This window comes from Bombus fervidus, chromosome 10 (assembly GCF_041682495.2).
Source record: "Bombus fervidus isolate BK054 chromosome 10, iyBomFerv1, whole genome shotgun sequence".
NCBI classification, from domain to species: Eukaryota; Metazoa; Arthropoda; class Insecta; order Hymenoptera; family Apidae; genus Bombus; species Bombus fervidus.
Genome location: NC_091526.1, coordinates 7,225,150 through 7,252,591, shown reverse-complemented (window position 1 = coordinate 7,252,591; position 27,442 = coordinate 7,225,150). Strand labels below are relative to the sequence as shown.

The following is a 27,442-nucleotide window of genomic DNA, read 5'->3' as shown; positions in this document are numbered from 1 at the left end:
AATTTTAAAGATGCAGAAATATATATAATGAAGATAACATGTATGTAATGTACATAATATATAAAAATATTCTCGTTAGAATATCCAGTGAACGAAACTAATCTCTGCTTGTATTTTTTTATCTGTAGTTCTGGATATTTCTAGTTCTCTCCCTAAAAATACGAATTCGTATAAATGTCTGCAATCCAGTGATTAAATTAAATCCTACGTTATATAAATTGTTAGTGATGGAGCAAATGTAATAGAAAGTATCACGTAATACTTATTGATAATTTGGGATAACAGCAGTTTATTAGACATTGATATACAGTGGATAATAGGGTCAATTAGGTGGTACTTGTCGTACAACAAGATCACAACGTGCCAGCAATCATCGCTATAACGCCACGTATAATCCATATTCTTTCGCTCGTGTTACCGCCAGGAGAGTTTTGCACACACGTTTACACATATACATATTTATATATAATTATCTTCTCACCTATTTGTATGTATATAAATGTATTTTCTTGTTTTCTTTCTTTTTCTCTTGTTTTTGCTTAATTACGTACAATGTATAAGGATAGCTGCTTTCACGAATCGCGAGGCATCTCTAAATCCCAATAATACTCTTCGATCTTTTCTTCTTTCTCATTTGGAAGACATCGGATTTTGTTGCTGTTCTCCTCGCTCCAACTTAGACTAATAATTAACGATAACGAGGTCACAGGGTTAATGAGATCACCCTGGGTTAGTTTGATAAATCACAAGGAAAGGAATTGACCAACGTTAATTATACTTGTGCCGATTTCGTCGGTTCTCTAGCTTCAAATGAAAGAAACGAAATTTATATGTTAAACTTATAATTTTCTATCGATTGTGTGCGCGTGCATGAAAGGTGCATTAAAAAGTGCATTGGAAGGTGCATTAGTGTATAGTTTATGTGACGCTAAAGTTCTTCAAAGTTTGTAGAACTAAAGTACATATATATGTATATATAACAAGACATTAAATTATGTAGCGAATAACAATAAAGTACAACAGCGTAGAATATGCAGTAACAATGTCACAAGAATAGAATGCGACACGTTTTAGTGTACTTCTCAAATAATTTTCATATTGGTACAACGAGTGCTAAGTAATATAGAAGGGAACATATTCCGCGGCTTTTTATATACAAATCTTTGATTCGTCAAGATATAAGAAGAAATGGCACAAGAATAATGTACAAAACCGTCGTTAATTAACGGCACTGATATGGCAAAGGTATACTTCTTACGTTTATATTCACAACAATGTGAAGTTTATAGATTCGCCAAATGTACGTGTAACATGTATGCAGATCAAAGGGTCGAGATTTTTCTCTACTTAGATAGTGTCATTGTATAATTCCTTTACCTGTAGAAATATAGTACTTTTGGCTAAACCTTTTAATATACGTGCATATGTCTGTCTGTGTGTATATATGATAATGTCTTTCTCTGTGTCCTCTTTAGTTACGTTAGAATACGAGTGAATTCGTCGAAGTAAAATCAGCCATTCAGTCGGCAGTATCAACGACTGGTGATTAAAAAAATTGATAACGCTGATAAAATTATGGACAATTAACAACAACGGTTCGATAGAATGTCTCTTCTGCAGGTATCGCTAATCGTGGTCAGATAAACGTCATTCATTTGTTTCCTTTTTTTTTTCTTCAAAAATACATACCCTCTGCTCCCCTAGTATTGTCTAAAACATCATGATATCGTTTCGATTTTACATTACAATTCACGAATTCCATCTCACGTCAGCTTTAGATGAATATTATTAAAAGTTGACTCGAATCATGCGTAACAGGAATGTCGATAATGTTCTACGACTTAAACAATATCGCATGGGACCCTTTATCTTAGCACGTTATTTTCCCGCCTCCGTATATACTTTGTCTTCTATCCTGTCTTTTATTATTTTGTTCTCATTCGTTCTCGAGTTTCTTGTGAATGGAAAAAGATTTATCGACGGCTCGGTAAGTGTCGACGGGAAATGAAAACGTCGAGTAAATTCGTAGATTTACAATAAATACATTTTAGATCTCCCTTATTAATATACACCTAGATATTTTGTATTTACTTAAGTTTAAAGACATTTTCGTTTTTTACTCAATGGCGAGTGAATCGAAAAATCTATATAGGGTCGTTCGGTTCTTAAGTGTTGCCATTTTTTATATTTTCATTGCCGAACAGATTGATATTTCTTTCGTCGTTTCATACGAGGCAAAAATATCGAAATTTTATAGTTAAAAAGACGCAACTCTCTTTTATGGTTTCTCTTTTTTGTATTAACGAAATGAATCAACGTGTGAGAAGTGATGGAGCTAACGATCGATAATGTCCCCCTAAAAAGTTAGGTGAAAGACGGGAACGCGATTCAAAACTACGGAACTAATTTCTAATAAGAGATTTCTTTACCAAATACGTAATAAGATCAGTTTCCAACAGTGTATAAAGGTAATCGACGAACTAAATGACAACCGTTCGCACGAATACTTGAAAAAGCATGTACTTTCATGGGTTTGTGTTTTGTATTTTAAAATCTCAACGCTAAATATATATATTTATATTGTATATAATATACGCTTTGTTCTTTATATATATACTTATACTTTTTTTTTTTTTTAGTTTCAAATACATTTATACTTTTTTTTCAAGTTTCCTATAATGTATATTAATAAATATTACTCTCCGTTAGTGGTGAAACTCTTCAATAATAAATAATAACATACGTACATTCTGTATATAATAATAATGTATGCAGGCCTGCCCTCTTTATTTTATAGCTTTGCAAACGATCAATAAGTAACAAATTCATTTAGTCTCTCAACAAAGTAACGCGCATCATTTCTAAGCGAACTAATATCATTTTTTATCTCTATATTACTCCGCCGCATTGTACCGATGCAAGTAAAAATATTTTGTACATCTATCTCGTTCTCTTCGAACGAATTTTTAATTAATTCAATGTTCTTCTGAGTTTCTTTTTCCGTTCGTGACTATTCTCGTAATATATTTATTTCACTTATTGCCTCCCTGTGAGGGATACGCAACGTTAATGATGTAATCAAAACCAATTTTCGACTATCTTTTTTCTAAATCCTGTAACTCTCAATAACGTTCTGATACGGAGCCAACTGTTGCAGCGCGCATGTCATGTATTTTCACTAAGAAATAAAATATTAATTAAACGAACTCTCGGTCATTATAAGCGCGATTAACTATATTTTACTATTGTTTCAATCTATGATGAAAACGCGTCGTTGCTACTCCTTCGTTTCCCTTTTCTTTTCTAGTGAATAAGTATAGCGCCAAGGAGTGAAAACTAGTAACATTTACGGCCGGAAGCATCGCTAGAGCTTTGTAACTTGATTCTTCGTTTCGTGGATGTGCTGTATGCTTACACCTAGAGAACTTACATGCTATGAGTATCCTCTGATCTTCAGTAGCTGCCTTGTAATATGCTGAAGAAGCGTTTCTCGTGCTACGAACGATGATTCGGTGACCGACTCTCTTCTGTCGTCAATTTCATGCTCGAATATTTAAAGAATATTCAAACGAAACGATCGTCTATTATAATTTTAATTTTCATTTCCCTAGATGAAGATATTGTACCAAAAATCCAACTTCAAGTTAAGCTCTGGATAGTAGCAATAGAAATTTCAACAAAAGTTTTCTCAAGTGAAATTTAATTTAATTTAAATAAGAGAGATATTCTTTAATGTGAATAAAAACTTACCTTTTATTTAATTTTTAGAAAGAATTTTTTTAACGAAATCTAAAAGTTTTCATTAAAGGAAGAAATAAAATAAAACAACGAATATTTTTTTGGTCTACAAGAGAAAAGGAGAGAGCCGGTGCATACTGATTAGGTTAGTAATCATGAATGCGAGTCTCGAATTTGGCCTCCGAATTTTGTACACGTAATGAAACGCGACACGATTCTCCTGCTCGTTAAATGAATTTCTAATATCAGTTGGAATCACTTTCGATACGATATCGCGATATAATCAACTGCATCGCGGCGGCTGATTACGCAACTAATTAGAACGGGCGGGTTTTTACAGATCACGGCCTAACCGGTCCATTTCATCAAGTAGAAAGTCGACGTCCGCTTCCGTTACCGCGGCACTCGAGATAATATTTCTGAAGAAATTGGGCCGTCGATCGTCCGGCTGGTAACCGACCATCAGTGTTCCAGATTGCATCATTCGGCCTTTTAAAATGGGGCAAATCTGTGAACAGATATTTTTCTTCTGCTTTCTCGGTACATTGAGGACATGTAGAAATATTATTATTATCGATAGAAATAATTTTAATGAAATATAGGATAATCAGGAAATTGTAAAGCTAATAATTTAAGTTTGGAAATAGAGAATTAGAGATCTAGAACGTTAATTAGGGTTTAATTAAACTATAGTCAGAATGGAAAATAATACCCATTATAATATTTAGTAAGTTGAAGAGAAATTTCAATAAAATATGCGTAAAACTCTGCAATCTAGTAATTGGAATACGTTGGAATAGAGTTAGGAAAATTTGTAAGTTCTCAAAAGATGGTTTTAGTCTCACATCTCCAAGGATCTTGATCCTCTCCTGAGTATGTGGCATGTTCCGAACGCGAATTGGAAGGTACCAGAAGCAGACGTTCACCATTTCAGGTTCCAGTATCAAATAATATTTATCAGGCATCTGTTTGATCCGCCTGACCATGTACTCTGAGAGTTCCATCAGCCGGTCCATGTGTTTCTCAAATCCTTCTGTACCCTGTGTGTCAAAACGAATTTGAGGAATTTTATCATACAAATTAAATATCCTTCTAAACTGAATTATATTCTCTGACCATTCACTCCATCTACTCTCTGAAATTTATTTTACGAAGTTCGTCAGGATTAACTCTTCTAAATTTTAACAATTTCTGTCTACGTTCTCCAGTTTTGTTCGATTGCTACGTCCATTTACCTTGGCTCGCCATTGCAACCAGAGCTTGAAGATGTCGTTATGACGTCCGCATTGAATCACCTTATCACCGGTGTCGTATTTCACGTCGTACAGTTTGTCTGTCATGAACAAATACTCTGCGGACATTTGGTTGCAGCTAATCAGCAATCCCTGCAACATAAAGACATAAAGAACATCGCGAAATGAGGAGAGAAAACATCGTCTCTCCTGTTGTTTTCCAGTTGTCGTTTGTTTTTATTTCAGTTCATTTTATGGAGCTTGCACAATGAGCGTTTTGAGGCGCGTTCGAGAAAGTTTCTAATTGACAGGCGCGACAAGGAACAAACGCGGAGAGACGGGTCCCGGTCGATATGAGAATTCAACTCATGCGCAGGAAGAGGGAAACTGAGGGATATTGAATTTACAAAATGGCGACTGGTACTCCGCCACCCTACCAGCCACCATTGTACACCCATGATCCCGCGATTCTACGCGTTTCGCGTCCTAAAAGTTAATTGAAAGCTTGCCGTTAAACATCCGTTCCTCGTGATTCACCGCGAATCTGACTTTATAGGATGAGAAGAGAATTACATTAAGAGAGACAATAAAGAATACAGGGAAATTAAAAGTGACTGAAAATTCATTGAAAATTCATTGAGAATTGTTGATGAGTTCTATAAATTTAATAAATCATCAGAACCTAAAGAAATAGATATTCAGAACGTTGAATTTCTCTGATGATTGTTGCCACCTTTAAATTCACAGTTAGTCACAATTAAAATGGCATATAATTACGAACTAATTACATATACTATTTGTATTAGCAGCATACACACGCAGTAGGAGGAAATTATACACGTTTGATGTGAGAAAATTCAATTTTTTTAAGAATAGGTGGCTAATACGCGAATCAATAGAAACTGACTCTACCTGGTCAGACGCATGGTTATTTCATAGAACTGTCTGTATTTGCATTATGTACATAGAATAGCATAAAATTATAGACGGTCGACATTAAAAAGCTTCACTTTTTCAAGAATAAACGAATAACATGCGAGTAAGTAGAAACTGACTGTACTTGGTCAAACACGCGTATATTTCATATGTATCTATTCCTCGTGGATTTTTCTTGTTTCTGGACTATAAAAAGGGAAACATAAAGCGACACAATGATCATTTAACCGTATAACATATAGTGACATACAAGAAAAAATTAAAAATTGATATTTGTGTACATGATTATTACTGTTACACGTGACAGTCATTATCAATCATAATTCTATTCTGTAGAACTATACTATCTGCAATTATCCTTTTATCCACTGTATGTCAAGTGAAAAAATTCATAACAGTTTCGATTACCGTTCATATTGAAATAATTCGTGATCCTGATTTCTCTATTGCAAGTTGCAACAATTCTTAGACCCGGGGTTGTTCGAACTGATTTTTCCCGGTCGTGCAAGGATGACGATAAGCACGAAGAAGGAAAAGGCTCGGTAGAATCTCCCTCGAAACGTTCCGCGGCAGCCGGCGCACGGAATTTTAATATCCGAAGGGGAAGTTCTGAGTTAGCAATAACCACGCAAGCGCGGGGAGGGAGGGATAAACCCCCGGGCAAACCGTCGCGGTACGGCCGGCAACATATGTTATCTCTTAGTTTAATTAAATTCCTGCAGTGCTGCGTTCCGACGCGTACGTCTAGCCCCACGGAATGCAACTACTGTTGTGTCATCACCCTTCCAGGAGACCGGAATTTTGCTCGGTCCACGACCTCGAGCTGTCGATTTGCTCGACATGATGTATACCCAGGTGTATGAGACACGTCGCGGAGATGGATCATGATATAATTATACGTACAGTAAGACGAATTAAGGAATGAGTTTCATTGACTTACATCCTCCTTAAAGTGAATCGTCGAACACTGAAGCAACGCTCCCATGAGTTTGTGCGGGTTCCAGGTTACGGAGTCGGCTCTGTGAACATTGACATATTATGAAGGATATCTGGATGGAAATTGTTATTGAAATATCATTTGAATTATTATGAGAATCTGAAGTTGAATGATATTATATATAGATACTAGTTAAAGAATTTTGAGTATCTAAAAATAGAAAGAAAATAATTCTTCGTTTGAAAAACGATATTGTGATAATGCGTATATGAATTGTTTGGAATATTGAGTAATTATACAAATAGAAAAGTATAGAAGCGTGATGATATATCGCGAACACTGCTCTGTAAAATTTATCTCAAAAATTATTGTACTATTATTATTTGTGAAAGTAAATCGTTCTTTTCTTGAGAATTGAACAGTAATCATGTACCTGCCGAAATTGAGAAATTTATAAAAAATAGAATTGATCAGCTTGGCTTCTGAGAAATTCATATATAGAAACTAAGATCTATAGTAGTAGATCTTCTCGAAAAATTGTGAGAGTATTTAATATGTTAAAAATAGGATTGTCATTCGGATTTGGGTTTAATAACAGGAGATAATGAATTGAAAAATGTGAGTGGAACAGATTTTATCTGTAATCTAACGAAAAGAGTGACGTAAATATGGCTGAGAAAGGCGAACGAGCTCAGCTGGTCGTCAAACGGTTATCCACTCCCAAAGGGACCAATAGGGGATAAAATATGAGTTATTTTCCCTCCTGCTTCATTGGGGTCCATCAATTCGAGAGAAGAGCTATTAATATAGCCACGGGATTGGATTTAACCCTCTGCTCCTAAGAGACACACCCTTGCGGTAAAAATTCCTAACCCTTCTTAATCCTTGCCGCTGCGAAACGCGAGAACCTGTATACTACATGACACTAATTTGCGATGCACTCGAAACATTCAACAAGTGTCGCTCACCTTCCCATTAAAATAATCCACTGTCCTTTTAATATGCATCAGATAGGTTGTACATGATTTCTTAACGAGGTAATCTCTTAATCAGAGCTTTTTGTAATTAAAAAATTAGAAATTAATACGGTTAAATTTTTAATCCTTGTAGTTTGGTCTTTACAAATTTAAATACGGTGTCATTTATTTTTAAGGTAAATAAAACAGCACAAAAAGGGACTTATTGCATAAAAAGATTATTGCATTACAAAGTGTCGGAATTTGACAATAATCTAGTGAAAATCTCTGTGAGTAATATAGAACTTTAATAAAATTTTAAATATTTTTAGCTTATTGTAAAAGTAAATTAAAATATTATATGAATATAAATATGAAATACATTAAAATTACGTTAATTGAATGTCAAACGATTTTTCGATATTCGATTATCGTTTTGTAGAATAAAAAGAACGTTTTGTAGAATAGAAGCCTTGATAGTACTAGATATTCTAAATGATAGTCATCAGTGTCGTACTCATATTCCATAATAATAATTCGGAACGTGTAGCTTTTCGTTTACGCAGTCAGCACCAGTCAACTCGGTTCAAGTAGAATCAGATGTACACGTGCAGACGAGCGCGGTACGGTCTGTTTCATGACAAACGTTATCGACACTTGGCAAGTGACACATATATCGCGAAACTGTCCCTACTGTCTGTTGACTGTGCTGTGGATGATGTGAGAGTACTCGAGACGGTCAGGGAAAGAGATTCGTGTCGACGACAGGCGTTTGCCATTAGTCACTCTTCTGCATCCTCTTCAACATACGAGTTTATCGTACTGTTGTATCACCAACACTTTCAACAGTTTCTCCCATTCGATGTTTCGTATTCATAAAGCTTGCGATCCCACACTGCATATATTTGCTTTGATATTTCATTGTGTAATTAATGTGTGATTTAATTAATCGAGAAATTATAATTTTATAGAGCATAGTTTCATTTTAGAGAATCGAAGGAAGGTTTCCCAGGTGTTTTGATTTTCCATTAGTTAAAAAGATATTGTTAAGAGTGTGCATAATGTCTGTACATAAAGCTCGAGTGATTAATGCGGTTCGCAACTGGGGCTGGCGCGTGCAGCACCCCTCCGTTCACTCTTAAATTCGTCTTAGGTGCCAACCCCAAAAGCCGCGCAATATATATTACGAGGGTTGCTAATTATCCTCCCCCCAGAAAGTAGGCGAGGAAAGCAGCTACTTTTCGACTGGAACTGTCAAATTCATTATGCGTTGAGGAAGAAGGATTGATACGTCAACCTCAAAAACAGTTCTCTACGTTCATCGAAATACAAGAGGAACAAGATTCATCTAATGTTAACGCTTATCCATTTTTTGTATCCATTCACATTCAAATACAAAAAGGTAGTATGGCTTTTCCATCACTTTATTATGTGTGCACGAACATGCCTAGTAACTAGACTGTGTGCGTTTATCCATTTATAATTTAAAACTCAGAAATACATAGAATGCACACGATATGCAAAAATGTGTAAAATACCTAAAGTATGACTCATTACGAACAAACCTCTGCTTAGTTTCCGTTCCATTAATTGCATTCACAAAGATATGATTTTGCGTAATAACTTTAATGCCTGCGTGCATATCAATTTCATTATTTTTAATTGCAAGAACAAATTTTGCAAGCTTAATTATTTACCTTCTCTTTATATTGCTTCTTTTATCATTATGTTAAGTTGACACTGCGGGATAAATTGACTTGGAAAGATTCATATTGTGAACGAGGAACTGCTTCCACCAAAATAAGAATAACTCGCAATGATCACCGGACGAGATCGCAATAATCGCGCTCCAGAGAATCGAGAATTCTCGGTACAATTCAGGGAAGTGTATACGAAAGAAAAATACACGTGAAAGCAGCTGAGCTTAGCCGAGTATGCGACAAATCTGTTGAATCCAGCGAGAGAAGGACGCGAACTGTCAGATTCACTTCCGCCTGCAAACCTTGCTCTCTTCCCCAGAATCTTTTATACGTAATCATTTCTGACTTTGTCGCGACGGTGGAATCACGATTTCCCTTTTTCTCTATTTCTCTCTCTCTCTCTCTCTCTCTCTCTTTCTCTCTCTTTCTCCTTTTCAAGGGTCTGCACTGTGCTGTTCGAGGGAGAAACAACGATAGTTGAGGAGGAGAAGAGAGGGGCGACAGAGAAGACAGACAACGAGAGAATGAGGGAAGATGTTCCCTTTGTACGAGTTTAATCCAGCATTGTCGAGGCACGGTCTTTTATTTCAGGCCCGCGGAAGGCACGGTACGATGCGGCGGCGCGTCGATATATAAAGAGGAGAGTTCTGTTCTGCAAATGCGCTCCAGGGAACTGATCCAGCTGTTGCTCGTCCTTCGGACTTTTCGTTTGCCATTTTAATCAAGACTTTCACAGGAAGGAAGTCCTGGGGTACAGTCTGTACAAGCAGCAAAACAGCGATGAGAGTGGAGGATTTTACTCGCGTTTACTCTACATAACGTGTGTTTCGCTTTATTTAGCTTTGTTATACATCATCGTGGAATCGGCCAATATTTAATCTTATAATTCTGAATTACGTATCATGTTTCCTTCACTGCGATTTTCAGATTTGATTTGATACTTGAATAATATTTACGATATTTGCATGCTATTCTATATAATCTATGCATCACTGAGATATAAATACATATGGCAATACCGGCAAGTAACAATTCGAAAATATAATTTTGATAATTCGTATGAATTTCCTTTTCGTCCCTTATCTCACTTATGTAAAATGTATAAAAATACTGTCATGAAATATTGTAAAAATTAATCATGAAAGTAAACCCAATAATTTGTATGAGCTTAAAAACAAAGAAAAAAAATATTATTGCCTGTGCACGATAAAATTTCATTTTTTGTGTAGCGATGTTTGATAAGTTTCGATCGAATTCGAAGAACATTTAATTCATGACAATTTTGATGCGAATTACTATAAAGTAATCTCAGGAAATAGGGTTAAAGCTTTGTGCCACAAAAATTTGTAACAAAAACACATTCTAAAAGTAGAATAATAATTTACTCCTGTGTGAAAAGGATAGATATATAGTAAGTATTGCTCACAATAGTAAACTTCCTTCATAACATGTGATATTAACATTCTCTGTGTAGAGAAAAATTCCGGATAAATGCCACGATGCAGAAGAACAAGTGACGATACTCGAAATTACTCGAAACCGGCGACTTTTTGCGTGAAAATGATTTCCCTGGCAGGCCTCGTGCCACTTTTTTTCGGGTCACGGATTGTCTGGCGTTGAATGAAGAAGGGAGCAGATGCGGCTGGATGCAAATCGTGGATTAATCTCGCCAACCCCATCTGAACTACTCCCAAATCGGTCTATCCCTGACCCCCAATTGCAGCGCGAGGGGTCGGACATCGCTCGCCTCTGTGAATCTATATGCGAAAGTTCGCATGTGTCGAAGACAGGAGTCACTCCTTTCTGTCGCCCCTCGATTTTATGGATTACGACACTGTACAGAAATAGCCGGCTGGTATCTTCTTTCCGCGTCGATTAATTTATCCTAATTTTTAGCCAGAGAATCTTGTTATAGATTTTTTATATTTCACAAACTCCTTTAATTGTTTCGCCATTAATGAAAGAATACCAAGGTAAGTTTTAGAAAAATTTCTGGGAATAAAAATTGCCGGGTTTTTATGTATTTTTATGAGCAACTTAACCCTGCTGCATTCCTTGAATTTTTTATTCATATTTCGATATTTCAATCTCATTACTAGCATAATATTGAATTCTTTTTACTTGAGAAATTGTTTAGTAATAAGAAAACATAACTGAGTAAAAAAAGAACCGAGGAATGCAGCAGGATTGAAAATTCAAAACTGTGCATAGATATATAAAATATTCAAAGTAAGATATTTGTTAATAATATATATTAGATAAAACAAAATTATTTAAATTTAATTTTTTAGCTATGCTCTCAAAAATATGCGAGATTATATAAATATCTGCAATGTGAAATAATTATAACATTTCTCATTGATATCAATTTATGAATGGGATTATTTTACTTAAAAAATCCTATTTAATCTACATTTTTCCAAATTTCAGGATACTATAGTTCGTATTATTGTAGTCTTGCAGTCATTATTAAAAGAAATTATCCTATTCCCGTGCAGAGTGATTTTTCTAAGGTTTAAGGTGTCTTATTCTCATCCCGAATACATTGAAAAAGCTTTATCGATTTTATCTTTCGTGCACGCGTGTGCGTATGCTTTCTTTCTGAGTGACTCCATCAAACTAAGCCTCAATAAACTACATATAAAGTACGTGGATTAAGCCGCCCCTCTATGGAACACGCGTGGAGGTGTTTCTGGTTGATCGAAAAGAGGCGAGTCAAGGAAGTTGGATCAATTTAAGGGTGAAATTACGTCACGATTTTTTTTGTAGAAAATAACACAAATCAAATATTTTGTTCTTTTCACTCACCGTTCGATTCCTGTCATTCGGGGATGTCTGTATTTCCTTGAAAGAAGCAGTCCACCACCCCAAGCCGCCTAAGAAAGGAATATTTCGTGAAGATTTGTAAACGTTGACTCTTAAAGCCCAGATTTTCCGAATTTTCCCCCAATTTAACCCATCGAAACTGGCCGTCGACTACGTGACGCTTCTCACATCTATTATTTACGTTAAGACTCTTACGCGTTTGGCATTTATCGTTCGAACGCTAAACCGATTTGAATAAGCTGTCTGGCTAAGTGAAAATCTCTCTCGTCCTGTTCTATCTTCGAATTACCTTCATCTTCGGTTTTGTTCATTACATTAGTCGAACAAATATATTTTTTAATTTTATACGTGCGATATAACGGAAACGATCGATCGTTCTTACAATTGAAACGAATACAACGACTTTAATATTCTGTCTATTCTTGAGCCATTTGATCTCATCGATAGAATTATTGTTGGTGATTACTATAAAAAAAAAAAACATAATGATCTAAATTGTATAAAATATTCACAGTATAGTAATCGTTATGTTTAGGAGATAAAACTAATTTCATCGACTAGATCCGACTTCTTTGGTTGCATTCATAAACATATCAATTTGTACAAATATCTGATTATTATAATTATTGGTAGAATTAACTGATTTCACTCACGTCGATGTGTAGCCAGAGCTTGTGTCTCTGGCAAATATCAGCGATTTCTGGAATAGGATCGAATGCTCCGATGACGGTCGTTCCTGCGGTAGCGTTCACGAAGAAAGGGATATGTCCTCTAGCCTTGCGTTCCAGAATCAATTCTTCCAACTTCGATGGGATCATGCGTCCTCGATCATCGCTCGGAACCATCACACAGTTGTCCGTTCCCAGTCCGCAGACAGAGGCGCATGATTTCACCGAATAATGGCACTGTGCGACAAATTAAGCACACCTTAAATTTTTATTTCTATCTAGGTTATATGGTGGCTATAATTTTACTATGAAATCATAAATGAAATTTCTCTAATAGCAATTCTCTTATACGATTATCATTAATCAAAGGGTTCTCCAAAAGTGAATTCATTGCAAGGGATTTCTTTCTAAGCTAACAAATTTGTAGAAATTCTATCTTGGAAAATTTTGACTTCCACTGTTAATTGATAAAAAAATAGATAAATAGAAAAATTCATATATCTCGAGGAAGGTGAGTCGCGATTAAAATTCTTTTATAGAATTGTGAATTAAAGAATTCTTAAAGAAGAAAGCAAGATGTATCGTAACAATCAAAGATATAGAAATTGAAGAAGATATGAAGATATATCGGTTTATACAAAAATAAAATTTGATTTATCGCGAAGCTTATAGGAAACGTTATAAATAGAATTAGGCGTACCTGGTCAGACGTAAACATAACTAGCTGTCCACCGATAGCAGCGAGGCCTCGTTCCTTGTAAGCGGGGAACATTTTATGTCTGGCAGCGAGAAAAGCATAAAGATTGCTGATGGAACCTCCTGGTGCAAGGATGGAATCACCACCGTTCCAACCAATCAGCTCTCTCATTTTTTGAAGCACTACGTGCTCCATCAAAATGAACACCGGCGCGATTTCGTAGGTGAACATGTTCGTGTTGGCTGTCGCTGTCAGCCATTCGCCAGCCATCGAGACGATATCAAGACCACAGGATAATTGATTGAAGAAATGAGGATGACCTGAAGAAAATCGCAAAAGAAAAATGGAATTATTATATTAGTTCACATTTTTTAATATTGGAAGTACAGACCTATGTCACTATATTCTGTACAGACAAATGTACCATATGCAGATGATTATAATTAGAATTGTGTAATGAAAAGAAATAGGTATGCGTATATATTAATAAGTATGTTATATATAATTCTAAATAAAGTATAGTTTGAATATTTTATTACATATTTTAGAGCATTTCGTGCAGTTCTGCATCTTTACATTTTCTATAAACGCATGAACATCCGTAATATGTTAACTATTCTTTAATCTTAATAAAAATCAATATGAACTTTGCCAAAGAATTTGCGTTTTTAATAATTGCAAACATAAAAAATCGTTTGACGGATATAGTAGTTGCAGTGTTAACGATCGGACAATGGTATTGAAATCCTTGAAACAAATGCCTGTGTTAAATTCACGAAACAATCCTTTCACCGCGGAAGGAGGCATTCAAATTAATCGTTTCCACCATGAATCAGGGTGACGTTCTAATTCCTTTGAAATTTTGATTGTTTGAAGACGGCGTCCAATGGAAGGGTAATTAATAACACCGACGTGGCACGTGGCCAAAAATTATATTGCCAACGTTCGTAACGCCAAACAGCGAGGTCGGACGTTAAAGACACGCGAATAGAAAGCGAAAAGAGAGAGAGAGAAAGAGAGAGAGAGCTTTAAGCTGCTGGCTGAGTACGTTGTCATCCGCTCTGCTGAACATCGCGCCAGGATCAGGGTTAATGCTTCTGTTCGATGGGAGTCTGCCTTCTGATGCGACTGGGGGAACAAGTGCTCGGATTCTACTGTTTCTTGTACGCAAGGTACCCTGCTGTATCAAGTTAGATTTTTGTATTTCGTTTTCTTTGGTAATCAATAATTTTATTTCGAATCAATCTGTTAATTTTATTTATATTTATTTAAAAAATAAATGATTTTAGCAAATATAAATTTTAAGATATTACACTTGTAAGATATTGCAAGATTAATATATAGATAATGCAGAAGTATAATAATGCTTATTCAAAATTACGATTACGCCAAATCGGGGAATTCTGTAGCTCAACCATATTGTGATTACTGGATTCCAGTCTACAAATGTTAAGGCTGCTTTCATACTTAGGACACATGTGGAAATGTTTCGATATAAACGACAATTTGCTTAAATTCAAGATGAACCGAGAAAACACTTGAATTCGGTAAGTAGATACGGAACGTTTGTGATTAGACATGGAGTAAAGAGGCTATATGAGTCAACAGCTTTTGTTATGCAATAAATTGATGTCTATTAATGTTCTTTACACTATAAGAAGCACTTTAAACGATTTCAGAATTATTACTAAGTTATCCACAAGAAGTAATGGAGAAAGAAAATAATTTAGTAGTAATAAGTAAATACCTTATTCCAGGATTGAAAAAAGACTTTTATATTCATCATCTTGTTAAACACATTGTCTTTTGTTAATTTCGATTCTTGAATCGAATTTAACAATTCCTATCTTTTTACTATTTGTTTCATTCTTGTTAAAAATAAATTATGTATTTACATGCGTAAATATTACTATTTAATGAACCTAAACGAGTTTGAATTATCCTTATTAACTTCTAATTCTGTAATTATAAAACAGATTACGGAATAAACAATAAACTAGAAGATTTTTATTTATTTATGTAAAGTAAATCCTTTTGTTAGTCATGGATATCATTTTTCCGCAGAATTTATGTTTCCGTGATGCAGGATTTTCTTCCACCCTTGAAACCTATATCCTATCATTCTCTAAAATAAGGTAGATCCCTTGATCCCGAGAATTGATGGATTCACTCCATTGAATATCCGGCCACGAAAAGACTTTCTCCCCCGAGTGTACGATAACCTTCACAACCTTTGATAACCAATGAGCATAGTCGAAAGGTTTTCCGCGTGAAACCTCCAGAGTCGCGTTATGTTTTTCCGAAAATTCTGCTCCCTCGATATTAAGACTAAAGACGCGAATGAGTATTTCGAGGGTGGCGCCTGGACATTTTAATCTTACGGTATTACGTAGTGATTGACGTATGACGGCAGTCTATCGGGGGCTAAGTGCTCCCCTTGGCACATCTGTAACTGTAACTTCAGTACTTTTCTAGCGCGAAGTCGAGATCATGATTTCCCTCACAAATTTTCGCAATCTTCAAGAATATTTCACGAAAGTTTTGGAATAACAATTCGTGAAATTAGTGAATAATGAATTTCTGTAATTTTAATAAAAGAATACGATTTCTAACTTTTCTAACTTTGTTTCCTTAATTTGAGTTATTCCATTCTTCGATATTTTAACCCACTTAAAGAAATAAAACCAAATTCTTGAAACTCTAACGAATAATTACGATTTCTAGTCATTCGATCGTTTTTTACTTATCTCGAATTATTTTGCCTTCGGTATATCCAAAAAAGAACCTCAAAGAATTCCCGATGAAAAAGATCAGCAATGATCGAAATATCCACAAGCGCTTATCGCAATTTTTCTCCCTATATGACAAACTAAATTTAGTAGATCCAGCAGTGAAACATCGAAATCTCCGGAATCACGAGCGTATATCTCGACATAAGAGTCTCCACCCCAAAAATGCGATATCGGGCAGCGGTATCTGAGCCGTTTGTCGCAGTGTTATTCGCAATTATCTTGGTCCGTGGATCGTGGCACGCGTCCGGTTCTGGGGTGTGCAACAAGACGTCTCCCTTTCTCTGTCTCTCCCCCGATTTTTCCAAGAGCATCGAGCTCCAGCGATTCAGTCAAGGGTGGTGGAGGGTCGATGGTCCGAGGAACCCGCATTTTGCGCGTCACACGCGTCGCTGCGCGACTAGATTGTTTGCAGAGGCTCTCAAACTGACGTATGACACAGGAAAAACAAACTATTTCGACCAACTGGCAAGACAGGCTAATGTAAATCACGCGAATCGCCAGCGTAACTATTCTGTGGCAAGCTTGCGTTATCTTCTGAGACAAATTGAGAAAGTTTTAACTATTACATCAGTGCAATTACTTGTAGATTGAACGTGGAAAATGAATTCAGAGCAGAAGTGGGGGATGATTAAGTGAACTTAGCTAAACTTTCTATTGGCAGGAGAGGAATGTTGTAAAAGTGAAGTTAGACATATTGGATTGCGTTTCTTAAGAGAGTGTTACAGATCATTAATATAAAATCTATGTAATCAATAATATATGAATTATTTTGCTTCGTTATTCTTTGTAAGTGGATTAGGTAAATTTATCTCACCGCCATTCCAAAACTTTCATCGATTTATCAGAAAATTCCGATATGTTTTTAGTACACTCATAATATTAGTTTTCTCATCATTATTGTCATTAATTGATGCAATTATAGTCAACCTTTATCCAATACGATATTATTCAATGTAGTTGAAATAAGTATCGTTTCTATAATATTCGTTAGAATATAACATTAAAAGATTTTAATATTTTGGTTTAATATTTTAAACGTTCCAGAAATGAATGCAACGACGATTAAACATTCATGATGGGTAGTGAGTGTTTTGTTTGCGTAGTTTATAGGAAGATACGAAAAACAAACGCACGAGAGTGCAACGCGCGGATCGAGATAAACCAGGCAGGTTTGCCGTATTATGTAGATTTAAGGGTATGTTAATTTTGCTGTGAGCTGCAGGGATTTTCGAACCGGATCCCCTTAGACTCATTTTCATTGCCGTGAAGTAATAGCAAAATAGACGCTGCCCCCTTAAAACTAATGGACGGTGATCTTCTTTTTATTGCGATCCTTTACATTCTCACGTAAATCGAATTTCTATATCAATTTTGTGTTACAAACATTATAGTCTATTTATAACGGAATATTGAAAAAGGTAATAAAATAAAGAAGAATATACTGTCATCTTTTAAAAACATATTTATAACAGGTTTGCGTTACTTGCTTTCTCGCGATTTCTGGGTTTCTCATATCAACTTTATTATACTCTTTGTTAAACATTGTTTTATTCGTAAAAATGCTATTTAAAAAAAGTAGTAAAACAAAGAACATTACAAAATAAATTTTTGTTTATTTTCATGTTTTCTACTTATTTTGTTAAAGAATGTTTGTCACAGATTTATACTGATTAATTTCTTGTAATTTGTGGAGTTGATATAGGAGGACATAAATAGACTGGTATTTGTACGTCCGATACGATAGGTTCTGCGATTTGTTCCTTTCACTAGGTTGCTCTTACGAGCAATTACAACGTCGGAGGGTATCACTTTCCGACTAATTTGCTCTCTTTTCCCGCGTGGAAAAAAAAAACGGAACAAATTTTAACGTGGAGAACCTGCTCGATGCAGACCTCGGTAATATATTACAGGGCTTAGGATTTGTATGAAGAGAAGTGTGTAACCCTGGCTAAACGCTAATACCGTGCAATCAATCATATCACTAGAAAGAAAACCATTTCGAATGTGGTCTTGAGCTCAGACTTATATAATGGCACAAGAAAACGTCTTATGTGAATAGCATTATTCACCTTTCGATGGAGAAACTCCATAATTTCATTTCTTTTACGTAACTTTTACATAACTCTTAACTCCACAATTTCATTTATCTTCATGCACTACATATTTGACCAATTTTAAATGTATAATCTTTATAAATTAAATATTCAACAGATTTTAAAGATAATTAAAGCCTAAATCTTTTAATAACCATAATTTATACAGACAATAGAAACTCTAAAATTTAAGTCAATTTCAATGATCAATCAAATCAAATTAAAAAAAAAAAAGGAGTATCGTTTATGAGAATTTCCATTTGTCTTTGTAGGCATGATATTTGAACAGTTATGATTTTGGGTGCAGGAATTCCATTCTTCTCGCCTTCTACCAAATGGATGACGTAACAACTTCTGCGTTCCATGACGAAACGATTTCTACATTCCACGGCCGGCTATCGATGCCAATTTAAATTCCAATGGGTGTAGGCGATGCTTTCGTGCCGAAAGTTCACGAAGGGTTCAAACTATGAGCGATCGCGTAGCTACCCCCGCTTGCTCGCCCCTATTTACTATTTCCCTCGACCCCAGCGAGGGAAAATCGTGTAGAAATGGCTCTTAATTACACCGATCCTATTGAATTCACCACCCTGCGCAGTGGTGCCACGTGCGCTAACGCTACAACCGTGTTTTTCGATGGGCACAGTTTGTATTGTTCTTCCCTCTTCCCCCCTTTTTTTTTCTGGTTATCCGTACTCGAATTCCAATGGCTTTTTGCAGAAAAATCCATCGTAACTTCTATCCACGTTGAGGGGAATTGGGACGAGAGTTCTCGATTGAAAATTGGCAACTTTTTTGTCTGTTAATCCTTTCACAGCCTCATAAAATGACGAAGAATTCAGGATAAATGATTTGAAAAATAATTATTCTTTTGTCTTCAAAATGTTCTACATTCCTGATATCAGATATAAAGAATATATATTTTCAATTTTCTGTAGGAAATAAACGTTGATAACTGCAGTTAAGATGTGAAATTCAAATAAATAATTTATACAACTTCATTCGATCTTAAATAAATTTTATATGTTTGTCTTCTTCAGGCTAAGCTGATGAATCATAATTTTACCTTAAAAATATAATTGATAGGTTTATAATTCTGAAGAAAATTATTTTTCCATCTCTTTGTAATTATACCGAGTTTTACATTACGATATCGAAAAATTGTTGGTGCGTGTAGATTGTCTTTTCTAGGTCGAAACAACTAGAGCGCTATTTTATATATCGACAAAGAGCTTTCTAAAGGAAACATACAGGGTTTCTTTCCAGTGTCAGACCTTCGAAATTCTCAGTCTTCGTGATTGTATGGACATTCTATATCGACAATATGTCGTTGTTGATAAATACGAATCAATCACGAACGTCGATACACCAGCTCCACCTCAATCAATCAAGATCTTCGCACGTATCTCGATATTAATCGATATTAATCTTCTCCTATCGTGAGTTACACGATAGTGGAAATTTCAAGCTTAGCAATAATTTACATAAATTTTTCTATGTATATAATATTTCATTTTTTAAATACATATTCAGCTCAGCATATTAATTCCTAATATGAAGTTTTACTTAAGACTAGTTGATTATCGTAATATTAAAATTTATATTAATTCTGGGAAAATTCGTTCATAAACAATTTCTCTCCCTAAAACACTGTCTCCCTCTTAACAACCCCCAATATCTTTATTCTTTTTATGGTGCCATATTTCAAAAGACTATCATCGACATTCTTATCATCCAACACCCCAAAGAAGCATTTTCAACGTATCTACAATCAACTGATTCGATTGCAGAAGGGTGGATATTTCCTTTTTTTCACAGTTTCGATGACAGTCAGATCGCTACGAAGAGGGAATCTTTCGTGGTATATAATCTAATAAGGACTTTTTGTCGACACGTATACATCGTGCACGCGTCCCTCTATACACAGGGGGTGGCTCGTCATTCACTCTGTCCACGATCCTTTCCATCGGCGTTCGCTACCAGACAAGCCTGATTTCTGGCCTAAGTTCGGTTTGCCCTCTTCCATTGTGCATTAGCATCTATTCAAGCTGGTAATCGAATCCTGCCGAGATAGCGAACTTTCGCGGGGGATTTGCGGTTGACTTTTGGCATTTCCTCCACCGAGAGACTCTATAGACTCGCCAAGCTACGGCTAAATTAATACCTCGGTGTAAACTTCTACGACTGCACTAGTTGTTTTACGGAGTTGAAAATTTTCGATAAGAATCTTGAAATTAAAATTAGAGACAAATATTAATAGATAGAATTTTCAATCCACGATTACATTATCTCAGTGTAAAATTCTACGATCGCGTTAGTTGTAAATGTAGGATGTAAACAATTTTCAATGAGAACTTTAGTATTGAAATTTAATACAAACATTAAATATTTTGATTTGTCCAATAAATTGGAGGGATTTTTAATTTTGTGGGAATAAATGGAATTTAATTTTGTAGGAATAATAGAATTAATATTCAACATTGATTATTTATTATCGTACAAATTTTTCACTTGATTCTTCCTTTACAATTGAGGAAAGAAATGGAACTTTATACAACTCGAAACTGTATCACTGCTTCTCAGAAAAAAATAACCAAGATAGTGCAGGGTGATAACACGGTTTTTTTTTATTTCAGTTAGGAGCAGCCCCTCGCTCATTTATCACGTGCACAAGGGCAACGTGTATATTTCGGGGGTTGTAGCCGACGGAAATGCAGGAAGTGTCTCTAGCCACCTTATCTCCGACCCCGAGAGCGCGTATGCTAAATTGAATATGAAATTACGTGGCTTATCGCCCTCCCGAATGCAAGCAAATGTGATAGCACAGTGTTAAGCGATTCTCTACTAGTCATCATCTCCAATTTCCCTACAGTTTTTCCTTTAGATAATTTTTATCCATATTTAACAAGCAAAGAAATATCGTTTAACAATTTTCATTTTGATTTAATTCAGGATTTTTACTTTTAATTAATAATCAACGATTAAAACATAAAAAAAGTTATTTTTGTTGTTTCTATGTAATAATCACGACTTTGAATAGTCAACTTGTTGTACAGATTAACGTTAACTTACCAGTTTTAACTTGATACTTTAAGGTGGTGGAACAATCAATGAGAAGTTGCTGAAGAGTCAAACCAGAGTCGGGAATTTCGAGATCCAGGAGGCGCATCATTTCGGAGGGATGATGGAAATCGAGTACCTTCGCATTTCTGTCATTCGTTGATTTGATGAAATCCAATAGAATATCCACTACCTTCATCAGGAATTCCTTGGTTGCTGGATAACCTTCGGCATTCTGTGGCAGGATATCTGAGAGCAACAAAATTAAGTATTGTAGTAATAGATGTCTAACTATTCTTTGGATTTCTATATTCTTGTCTACACAGAGATTCTGTAACATATTGTTTCCTTAGTATCTTCGAAATTATTATATAAAATTGTTTCTTCTAGATATATACTGGAAATATTGAACTGACGAAATACATTCTACCTTTCACTGAATTGTATTCAGTGATAATTCTTTATTTAAACAACTAACTTTACTAACTTGGAATCTTATAATTTCAATAGCGTTACAAGTATAATTCGTTATAAATTCTGAATATTCTTGGAAATATCATAAATATAACATTAACATTCAGCATTGTATCATTTGAATGTTGCTATAAACACGACTCATCAAATTGTTAATCTTAATTGTATAATTTCGAAGATGTTGAGATACCAAAAAGTTGGTAAATCACAAGCTACGACACTGATCGAAGTAATTTGAATTTAATGAACCGTAGTGGTGGCTAATTGCCTACTGGTGACTCTCTAATTGTTATAATCAAGTGAAATCTCTTCTACGACAGCGACACCGATCGATTTGATTACCGTTTTATCGAGCGTCCGTCTTTTCGTCGGCGCTCCGTCGCACAGTGAGCCCGATCGCGATTTTAACGGACCAAAAATCGAACGCAATATGTACAAGTCCAATCAGTACCTTTACTTGTTCCAAAATTCATTGAAATGGAGAAAAAGTTCAACGTTTTTTTAATGGCTCGTTATTATAGTTCTAAATACAGATTTTTCTTTTTTAGTAGCATTTTATATCTTTCTCATTAAATTCTAGACGTTATATTTTCAAATATGTAATGAAACTTTGGGATAAGCTCAATTCCTACTCGTGTCAGATATTTCTCTTCCTTAAATCTCATCGTGTTATTAAATAATCATAATTTTTAATATTACTACCAAACGAGCGAGAACGGGCCGCTAAAATCGAACTAAGTGTAATTTGTACTACATGCTGCATATTTGTAAAGTTTTGGTGCACAGAGAATGTTGGAACATATAATTATTACGAGGATTTTGATATTAATATAACGTTATGATATTTTTCGTCGCTTGTTTGACTGGGAGTATCTTTAAGAACGAATTATTTAACAAAGCGTACCTTCTTGATTACAGTTCATGTTATCTCGAAAAAATACTTAGGTCGTAAGACAAATTTAAAAAATGTAAGAACAGCACGGATGTTAAACAAATACTGCTCTACGTGTGAGAGATTAAGAAAATTATATTTTGATTGTTTATATCTGTGCTCTCTTGACTCTGTTATCCACATACTATACAGACTTGAAATGAACGTTTATCTCTTACACAGAGTACAATTTGTTGTCGGACTTTTGACCCGCTATAATCGCGATGGGGCCCACTATGCGCCGTTTTGACCTACCGCCGGCTCTTCTTCGCAGAAAACGTCAATTATTAGAATGATTTCACCTCATCAAACAATTGAAAGTATAGACCTATATTGACACACTCTCACTTGTTTGGTGGGATGACACCATCTCACACCGTCATCATCTCTTCATCTTCTTCTTCTTTTTCTTCTTCGTCTTTCTCTACGTATTATACCAGTGACGAGTGACTTGTTTTGCTATTCAGAAACGTTCATGCAATAGACATTCATCGTACTACACAAAAATGCATATAATACAATCATGAGTACAGATACACTGAAAATATTTGTCTTCTAAAAATTTGTGACGTTCAATTTAAAGGAAGATGGATAAATTAAGAGATAGAATTTTATTGTGACTGGAATTTAAAATGTAAATTTTACCTCGAGTAATTTGATTATTTTATGGCTCTGGTTTGGTGCAGATAAAAACTATTTACAGTAGGACATTTCAATGTGCTCGTGGTAAATCCTTGGTAGATTGAACTGTCTTTTAGTCCCTGGGTAACCATAAAGTATCCTGTGGAATAAACCACCCTTCGTTTCCCATTGCATTAAGAAGATCCCATGGATAAACAGACCAGAAATTCGCTAATATTTATGTTTTAAAGTCACTGTTTTTCTGTTATCTGAATAGAATGAAGGAATACTGAACTTCTTAATAGAAAAATCTTGCTTAAAAAGATGATCATTTCAACTCAAATTCAATATACTTTATATTCCAACTTAATTAGTACGAGTATATCGATTCTTAAGTCATTTAAATTTGAAAAAAATTATCGTTCAAAAGTTACGTTAGTTAAATTTTACGATAAAGATGTATTCAGAAAGAGTAGTATAAAGCTTTTGAAAAGGAGCAAGTGTATTTTTCAATAATCACGAGAACGATGAATGAGAATCGAATGGGAAAAGGAGGGAGCGTGGAACCTTATGGTGAATCGTTCTGAGCCCATGGTTAGACAAGAGAAATCCCTGGCTTCCAGAGGCTCTGCTTCGGCTAATCCAGCTCTATCAATCTAACGTCTGAAAAGACCGTCAAAGTCTCCTTTTTTTTCGAGTTTTACAACGCTTCCGATAGAACTACTGATCAGACTCGAATGTTATTCAATCGATAGTGAAAACAATGTACACAGAGGAATAAAGCTAGTAATTAGCGTTAAATCGTGCAAGAGACAGAAGCATCGAATACATGCTGTTTCGATTGGTTGAATTACAGATTCTAGCTTGATCTACGTGGAAATCGTACGTCGTTTGGCACCAGATGCACGGGACCCTCTATACGTGGCTTTAATCAAAGCGCCTTCCAGGGGTTGTTACACGCGGCAATTAGTTCTGGCGATTTATAAGCAGGATTACGAGGTTAATTTATAGTAACGAGTCGGAAGAAACACGAAGCTACTTGAGTTCTCGATAAAAGTTTTCCAGGCAATCAAAATTATAACAAAATTTCTACAATAAAAAGATCTTCTGTAATTAACTTCTATCAAAATTTTAATAAGTTTGACGAACTAAAAATCGATTCAAGAGATTACAGTTACGTTTCTATAATAAATCTCTACTGTTATCTGGTATCAAAATCCTAAAATATGTCAACTAAAATCGACTCATTTTTTGACCAGAAAAATATTAACCGATCTTTTTTATTTTTTTTTAGCTTGGAAGCTGCTCTTATCGGTATCTAGCACTTGGCAAAGTGTAAACAGATTCCCGACAACAAACCCTTCCGCCCTTTCTGTGGCGTGTAATCTGTCCTCAGCCACTCGTCGTCTATGAGCCTCTTCAAGCCAATTCTAAATCCTCTATTATTATGCACCCTTCCGAACCTCGCAAAATCAGGGCAATATTGTGACTCCCGGATTTCATTCTAGAAAAGCCAAGGCTGCCTCCACAGTCGGAACACACGAGGAGATGCTCCGAAACAACTTTAGAAACAATATGCTTGGATTCGCAGTGACGCATGAAGACAATAGAAGAATATTGGTCAGTAGATACGGAACGTATCTGGTCAGACATAGAGTAAACTGGATGCACGAGACACTAGCTTCTGTCGTGCAACAAACTGACTTTTGTTATCACTTTTTCAGCTATACGCTACGATATTGGCGTGCATTATTGTAGTTTAACATAAACAATTAAGGAAAGTTCGAAAAGATACAACATATAGGTAGGGGAAGCTAAGGTTATCGTTACGTTAAAAGGAACACTTGTAGCTCATTCTATTAATTTCACAGAAAATTTCTGAAGAACAGGGCATGCTGTGATATTCGAAAAGTTCTGAGAAAAGATTTTGATGAAACTTACCCGAATATTTCAAGTTACAGTGCTCCCTAGAGAGCGAGTACGTGTTTTCGGAACTCATTAGTCTGGTCGGTGAGTGTGTCCGGGCGAAATTCTGAAATTTACAATAAATATCTGTACTTATTGAACTACATGAATATATATTTCGTAACATACACCACAAAAATTAGTGACATTCCTTAGAATAATCTCGTCGAACGAAGTATAAATCTAACGAAATCTGTTGACGAAAGAAATTGGTAGTAGTAAAAGCTCATAGATGGTACGGATGCATCCGTTCTCAGGCAACGATTACAAAAATTACCATCTTTCTTAAGGACATACTACTAAAAGGAACCAAAGAAACAGAGTAAATGAACAGCTACTGTAACGATAAACGATCATAAAATGAGGAGAACTAGGGACAGACACGATGAATGACGTGAAACGAGATGGGAATGCCTTACATATAAGTATTCCTTGATCGCTGTGATTTTAGTGCCGATCATTTGCACATTGTCCATGTCTCTGCTTGTGCCCCTCGCCTCAGTCCCTACAACAATCAACAACAATGTCCGCTTCAGTGTCGAACTTTTCGAACAACACACTTTCGCGCTTTTCCGTATCTTTTCTATTATCCATAGCGAGAGCCTGACAGAAATTGCGCAACTGCGAAGCGAGAATTATTAAAAAATACGCCGAAAGAACACGGCAGGCCGAGCGACCAAAGAAACATGGACAGAGAGCATTGTCTGTTCTTTTTCGTTCTGATTTATTTTTTTTCTTTTCGTTTTGCATTTAATTGTCAGTGAACTTTCAACTTCAGGTTCTTTGAAATCGTATCGTTGCTCTCTGAACCGATCGACTGGTCCTTGGAGCGTGAGAAATGTAAGCAATAGATCATCCTCGAGAGATTAGAAACTACGGATCACTCTACTGAAAGAGAATAATTCAAACGTGGAAAGAAAAGTGCTGATTGAAACGATTACATAAGAAGGAGGATAGTGCAAGCTAGTAGAAAATCGTGCAGCTTTCATTCAGATTTTCCGTATGTATGGTATCTGGTGATTTATGTCGAGGAAAAAATATAGCGGTATCCAGGAATGTAAAATTTTTATGTAGAATACAACTCTAACCAAATGTAGCATATTGTGATAAAATAGATAAAGTTAATAATATAAGAAGTATGTACGATGTATGTTCCTGTACGTGTAGATAATAAAATACAAAGTCTTCTAGATAGTACAAAGTTTCTAGAATCAGGTATGGATTAAAGTCTTTTAGAAAATAAGATAATATTTTACTATTCGAATTTTGAATAAATCCATCCACGGATACCTCACAATGACATTGAGAAGAACGAATGGAGCGAGAATGAGTTATGCGTGAAAGCGACAATTCGAAACAAGAACCGAGAGGTTACAAGAAAACATTACCAAATTGCACAACAATCCCAAAAACATAATCCTTCTATTACCCCAATAGAAATCACCCTTGAAGAAATACAGTTCTACTTTCAAAACTCTCTCGAGTATCTTTAAACGACTAAAACTGGAGAAAGCGAAGATGATCAAGAAGAGAAACGGTTGCAACAAAACTAGTATTACCAAGGAAGTACTCACCGATTCCTTGCTATCTCCTCGTGGGATAGTTGGAGTACAAATACTTCGATCTCGCTCGCGCTCGCAAGGGGTTGAAGCTGTTGTAAACTGTAGAGAAGGACTGGAGGATGGATCGACGATAGACTGGTGAAGCGACGACGGGCTTCGGGGTGGTTTCCAAGGGACTGCTTCCAGCCGAAAACGCCTGGACGACTCTCGAGCCTCGGCCTGACTCGGCCTGCCTCGAGTCTGCCTGACCCAGT

General features: G+C 35.6%; 1 protein-coding gene and 1 long non-coding RNA gene across 3 annotated transcripts; one reads left to right on the top strand and one right to left on the bottom strand.

Annotated features, from left to right (window-relative positions):
• Positions 1-272: 272 nt before the first annotated feature.
• Positions 273-27,442, bottom strand: Gad1 (glutamate decarboxylase). 2 transcript variants are annotated; one of them, XM_072011259.1, is made up of 11 exons: positions 27,201-27,442; positions 26,046-26,131; positions 25,603-25,693; positions 21,648-21,884; positions 13,694-14,010; positions 12,979-13,230; positions 12,308-12,375; positions 6,847-6,925; positions 4,974-5,123; positions 4,584-4,778; positions 273-4,246 (listed from the first exon to the last, which is right to left on the bottom strand). In XM_072011259.1, exons 2-11 carry the CDS (start codon positions 26,100-26,102, stop codon positions 4,073-4,075), a joined length of 1,620 nt encoding a protein of 539 aa, XP_071867360.1. In that variant the 5' UTR covers positions 26,103-26,131; positions 27,201-27,442; the 3' UTR covers positions 273-4,072. The 2 variants fall into 2 exon arrangements, with proteins under 2 accessions (XP_071867360.1, XP_071867361.1); XM_072011260.1 differs by lacking the exon at positions 26,046-26,131 and having other exon boundaries at positions 27,201-27,441.
• On the top strand, positions 14,762-15,455 carry LOC139991303 (uncharacterized). The gene is made up of 3 exons (XR_011800785.1): positions 14,762-14,862; positions 15,130-15,237; positions 15,370-15,455. It is a non-coding gene; the product is annotated as an uncharacterized lncRNA (long non-coding RNA).

Bases quoted from the DNA above. Each gene is read 5' to 3' on its own strand.
- Gad1 (XM_072011259.1), bottom strand. From the start codon at position 26,102: ATGGACAATGTGCAAATGATCGGCACTAAAATCACAGCGATCAAGGAA. The intron at 25,694-26,045 runs GTAAGGCATTCC...TGTAAATTTCAG, and splicing joins CGATCAAGGAATACTTATAT to AATTTCGCCCGGACACACTC. The intron at 4,247-4,583 runs GTGAGACTAAAA...ATCTGTTCACAG, and splicing joins GGATCAAGATCCTTGGAGAT to ATTTGCCCCATTTTAAAAGG.